Genomic DNA, 5,657 nt, shown 5'->3' on the forward strand with positions numbered 1-5,657 from the left:
ACTCTGACAGCGACTCTGACAGCAACTCTAACATTTCAAGACACCTATAAGGTAGAACTCAGAGAAGCATCAGGGATGCACATCCATACATCTGTGTGCTAAGCCATCACATTAAACCACTTATACTGATCTGTAGGTGCACATAGGTGTCCAGGATGTTTGCTGAGGAGGGGGAATTACCAGTGACATCTCATACAGCTGGTTTTGGGCCTTACAGTGCTGAGCTTTGTAAAAAAAAACCACAAAAACAAGAGCAGAGAAGAGGAGAAAGCACATTACTAACAAATGGAGATATTTAACAAGACAAGACTAGTTTGACAGAAAAAAAAAAGGCAGTTCAAAAGCAGAAATGGAGGTAAAACACCTGCTCTCCTGAAGGATTGGAGGGTTGGCATGAAGAAATTCCATTGGGTATTGAATCGCTGGCAGTGCATGGTCTGGTGCAGTGAAATCCGGGTGCAGGGAGGGGTGTTGAGGGCAGGGAGAGGGCTGGCAGTGCCTGAGACCCCCGAGGGGGCTGCATGCGAGGTGCTGCAGGCGATGTGGGCTGTGAGGGAGGTGACAGCTGCAAAGGCTCTTACCAGCACAGTGAAGCAACAGAGAGGTGGAGGGAGACTGGGCAGTTGGGGCAGGACAGCAGCCAAGCAGGGGCTGAGGTTATGGGGCAGCGAAGGGTGTGTGTGAGGCGGGGAAAAGGGCCGTGAGGTCTCACAGAGCCCTGAAGAGGGAAGGTCCCTGAGGGGAGAAGGCCGAGTGTGGAGCCGCCGGGGCTGGATGGAGTTGGGGACACCCAGGGGTCACCCCTATGGACACCCACGGTCACCGGGGGTCACCCGGGGACACCCAGGGGTCACCCCTATGGACACCCACGGTCACCGGGTGGCACCCGGGGACACCCAGGGGTCCCCCTTGTCCCCCCACGCCCTCGCGGGGTCCCGGGAGCGCCCCCAGGTGGCGCCCGGCGCCGCTGCCGCGCGCACGGCCCAGTGGCCTAATGGACAAGGCATCAGCCTCCGGAGCTGGGGATTGTGGGTTCGAGTCCCACCTAGCCCTACCTAGGACCTGCGCGACTCTTTTGCCCGCAGCCGCCCGGGCCTGGCCTCCGCCCCCGGGCCCCTTCCCCGCTCTTGGCACTGCGTCCCGCCTGGGGCTGCCGCCCTCTCCGTGCTTCCTGCGGGCTTCCTTTCGGTGGCTCCAGCTCCCCTCCCGGGATCTCTGGGAGAGCCCCAGCTGGGAGAACTCCCGGGCCCGGACGTGGCCACGGTGCTGTCGGTCCCTCATTTGCCCAGCCCCGCTGGGAAAGCTTTTCCATCTCAGCTGCTCGAGCATCCTGGAGCTGCTGGAATGCTGGGAATACTGCAAACACCACTGCTGTGCTCTTAATGGAGATTGCTCCTGTCCAGGTAAAGAGCCTGGGGAAACAGTGCAGACACAGCCGTACATGAATGAGGGTTGAATTACGCCACCAGCTAATTCAACAGAAAAATCCCTGGAATATAGGTCTGTGGGATGCTACGTGTATGTATCCATCCATCCATCCATCCATCCATCCTCCTTCTCCTTCCTCCCTCCCTCCCTCCCTCCCCAGCACAAGCACTCACACTTCAGCTTCTCCTGCTTGCTGCAGGTACCTGCTGGTTGCAAAAGAAATGTAGGAGCCCTCCTCTCTCTCATCCTCAGTTTACATTCCTATTCCCATAATAGCTATCTTGGGATACTTCTGGAATTAAAATGTTCCAAACAACAGAGGAAAACAAGGATTAATAAGTGCTGCAGTAGAAATGTAATTCCTTGAGTAATAGATGTGTTGAAATGTCATTTATTTTCCACACTAATTGGTGAATTTTCTGTATCTTCAGCCATCGCTGCTGGAGACAAAGCCCTGAGCTTTTAGGAATCCTATTGAAATGCTTAATTAAGGTAGGACAAAACAAACTGCTTAAACTAAGCAGCACTGAATCCCATGCCACAGGTATTGTTGAGGGTTGGATTTTCTGTCAAGGGTGGGTTTCAGGAGCCTTTCAGTGCCTTTATGGAGTTTTTAAGTTGTTCATTGTCCCTTAAAGTCATGTGCAGCTTCCACAGCAGCCAGCAGCAGCTGGTGAGTTAAACTATCACAATGGAAATCTTGTGTAGCAATAAGGTCACTTAGAAATAAGCCTTCTTAATTCAGTCATCCAAATCTGGGTTGGCTTGGTGTGTGAAAATTTGCAGAGTTCTTCATGTTGGCAAAGAGAGATTTAAAACTAAAGCTGTATGGGATCAGCAGAGCTTTCCCTTGGACTGGACAGTCACTACTGCATTTTTCAGTCTGAAAAGAATCACTGAAGCTGGTTCCTTAGCATAAAAGAGGAGATTAGCAGCTGTATCACTGGCGGTGGCCAGAAATCCCTAGATATGTTCCATTGCCATGCACATCCTTTACAGACCCTGCATCCCAGGGGTTTGGTGTGTTCCAGAATGTTTCAATTCCTCTCCAGAATGCAGTTCTCCATAGCCAGGAAAACCAGACTTGTTCCCTATGATTTTTCTCTACAGAGTGCCATAGGAGGGCAAGACTCTCCCCAGAATAAAAATCTGCTGCCAAAACCATACATGGGTGTGTTATTCCCAGGACACAGGTGATGCAGCCAGGGGGTTGTGTCCCGATGGAAAGGAGCACATTCCTCCCAGGCAGGGCTGGTGGAGGCAGCAGCTTGGTCTTGCTCCAGTGGGCTGTCCAGTGAATGATTCCCGTTTCCCCTCAAGCTGCCTCTCATTAGCATGAATTGGGGGAAGGGCATAAAAGACTCCACTTCATTTTGAGTCTGGAAAAACTTTACTTCAAAATGACAACCCAAGTGTTCTGGCTCCTCTGCTTTGTCATTAGCTCATCTTCTGGTAAGTCTGTTACCTTCTGAGTGGGGCTGGGACATGTCTGCCTTGGGAATCAGGGGAGGCTAAAGACATTCCTATAAATTCTTGCCTGAGCAGCCCCCCAGGCTGTAGCTTTTTCAGCAAGTAAGGGCTCAAGAAAGAAACATTTCAACGTGTTTGTAGGATGGGATTGTAAATTGCAATATTTAATTTGTCAGCATTGGGAAGAATTAAGAGCACCTGGCAGAAGCAGGCAGGGAGCTGGTGCTCTGTCCTGCCAGCCATCAGTGGCAGGTGAAGTTGGATTTGCTTCTGCATCTGCTGTTTTTATAATTTGTATATGATCTTTCTCTTTTTTTCCCTTTCACCTGTAACTCCAGGTGTCTGACTGACTTCAGCATGCTCAGTGTGCCCTGTGTGCCTGCAGCAAGCTGTCCTGAGTGGATTTATTTGGGTTTTAGTGCCTCACTGACAGAACAGAAATAGCATTTACATGTGTTTCACTGGGATTTGGTTATGTTGCAGTCGTATTTCTTAGGCTGCAACAATCAGACAGGAATATGCTGGTACAAGAGGAGGAATCTCAAGGTCCTGAACAGATTGAGTAGAGAAAAATGAACTATTTCTTGATACAATCCGTGACTGGAAAGGCGTGATAAAGTGGTAGGAGAGTTCATTTACACACCCAAGTCTGAGACACCTGTTCAGAGGGCACAGCTTCATACTGAACCATCTCCAAACCCCCCTTGCCTGCTGCTGTCTGCAGCTTGGACTTCTTCCACCCCTCTCTCTATGGACATTCTTTGGACTTTACGGGTGGCCAGCCCAAATATCAAGGAATCTTTCCCATGACAGCAGCTGGTGAGAGCACAGGGGGAGAAGTGGCAAGGTCAGCACTTGAGTCAGTTATAGGAGATAAACCAGGACACTGTTCATCTGTGTATGTCGAATCTCTCTTTTCACACAAGGAGCTGGGATCAGCCTCCTACACAGAATAACCATGGCTGTGAACATCAGGCAGAGGCTGTGTGTGGGTGAACCGTGTGAAAACTCTGCTGGCTCGTTCCAGGCATGCAGGGAAGGGCTAAAGGAAAAGGAAAATGGACTGCCAGGGGAAATTTCTCTCCTGCCAGGCTGAAAATGTTGGTCATTTTGCTTTGTGAGGTTCAAGGGATCAAGGTGAAGATATAAATGAAAGTGTAGGTGACTACCCAGCTTGCGGGAACAGTGCCATTAAGTTATTTTTTCACTGGATTCCCAGATGCTTCCTTTCTTTCTCAACTCTTGTCCTCTCAAATTAAGCAAAGCCTTGAAATAATTGTTACTCAGCAGCACTAGCCTAATTACTGCTACTATATACTCCATAGTGCACAAGTCAAAGAGCCAAAACTGTGGGTAAAGACTTTTCCAGTAGTGTCCAAAGCTGCTGGAGAGTCTGGATGACATTGTCCAGAGGCATCCCATGGATGGGAAAACCAAATAGTTCTGCTGTCACAGTCTTTTAAACAAGCATCCCAAATGGCAACGTGAACCTTGTTTCCTCAGATGCTCCCTGGAGATTCAGGGGTTTGAGAAAAGGGTTTGTGTTGGGGTTTTTTTGCAACAATAATAAAGTAAAAATGCAAATCTCCTGTTTTGCTCAGACAGCTGCATTCCCTGTACTGGGCCTTCCATGTCAGAGTACAGAGGAATGAGGAGCTCTACTGTGGTTCATCTGTCGAGCTATTTATCAGCTTTTTGTCTAATTGTCGGAGGCCTCACTTACAGAGTACAGCCTCAAATCTTCCCATTCTGAAGCACGTGGAATAAAAGACTTAAAACGCTGATTTTCTCTCTCCTTTTTTGTTTGTAGGATCCCTGCCCTATGCTGAGAAACCCGGCCAGGCTCTTAGCAAAGATGTTTTTAGTTCAGCAGCTGCTGCTCATGGCCAGGGAAAGGCCAGCTCCTGGGAATGCCTCCCACCCATCTGCAGCAGCCAAAGCCCCCGGGAATCCCCTCCCTCGTGTCCAACAAGAAGAAACATGTTGAGCCTTCGCTGGAAAATAGCACTGGGCTGAGGAAGCAGCACTGGCAGCACGGAGGGGTCCTGCCCCTGGAGACCCCAACCCAGGGGGCTTCTCCCACCCCCCCCGACTCTGGCCAGGCCAACAGGAAGCACACAGACCGGCGGCTGGCCAAGGTTGCCAACAGCGTGTGGGCTCACGCCCTCCACGCCGCACCTTCCCATCCAAAGATGATGTCCCTGATGGAAGTTTATCATTTTCCAGACTCTGGAACAAAGGAGTCAAATGATCCTAACACACTGCACCACTTCAACCGACCAGGGAAGGCAATCCCCTATAAACACCCTGACCCCTTCACAAGGATCCCCAAACCCTCCTGGGTCACCAACCGCTGGTCACCCAGCTCGACGTACCTGGGTGTGCTCAGGAAAGGTAAGGGACAGGCTGCCCAGAACTTCCCAAAGGCTGGGGGGCACAATGGGATGAGAGATCCCCAAAGAGCCCATTGCTGTCCCTCAGTCTGTGTTCCTGTTGTAGATGGTGACAAGGAGAAGGTGTGTCTGACTGAGTGCAGGAAGGAGCAGGATGAAGTGGAGGCCTTTTGTGCCAGCGAGTTTGGTAGGTGGTGTCCCCCTCAACCCACAGGGACAGAGCACCTTCTGTCCACTTGTCACTGATACTTCACTTCTGCTTTTAAAATACTGTGATTAAGATACAGTAAGTATGTTAAATAATTACCGAATATTCAAAATGGACCCATCACAGTTCTTCATAAACATACTTACATTACACTTTCC

At 50.2% G+C, this 5,657-nt stretch overlaps 1 protein-coding gene across 4 annotated transcripts in view; it reads left to right on the forward strand.

The window, feature by feature from the left end:
• The first annotated feature begins 1,051 nt into the window (after positions 1 to 1,051).
• Positions 1,052 to 5,657, forward strand: part of CUNH17orf58 (chromosome unknown C17orf58 homolog) — a 7,828-nt gene continuing 3,222 nt past the window's right edge. Inside the window, exons 1-3 of one of the 4 annotated variants that reach the window (XM_017739190.1) lie at positions 1,052 to 1,403; positions 4,709 to 5,292; positions 5,380 to 5,478. In XM_017739190.1, the coding sequence (XP_017594679.1) occupies positions 4,809 to 5,292; positions 5,380 to 5,478 (583 nt within the window). In that variant the 5' untranslated portion in view covers positions 1,052 to 1,403; positions 4,709 to 4,808. Of the gene's footprint in view, positions 1,404 to 2,497; positions 2,881 to 4,708; positions 5,293 to 5,379; positions 5,479 to 5,657 lie in introns of those variants that run through there. The other 3 variants (XM_017739192.1, XM_017739191.1, XM_008637574.2) reach the window with 3 other exon arrangements.

Source organism: Corvus brachyrhynchos, unplaced genomic scaffold (assembly GCF_000691975.1).
Source record: "Corvus brachyrhynchos isolate BGI_N302 unplaced genomic scaffold, ASM69197v1 scaffold407, whole genome shotgun sequence".
Taxonomy (NCBI): domain Eukaryota; kingdom Metazoa; phylum Chordata; class Aves; order Passeriformes; family Corvidae; genus Corvus; species Corvus brachyrhynchos.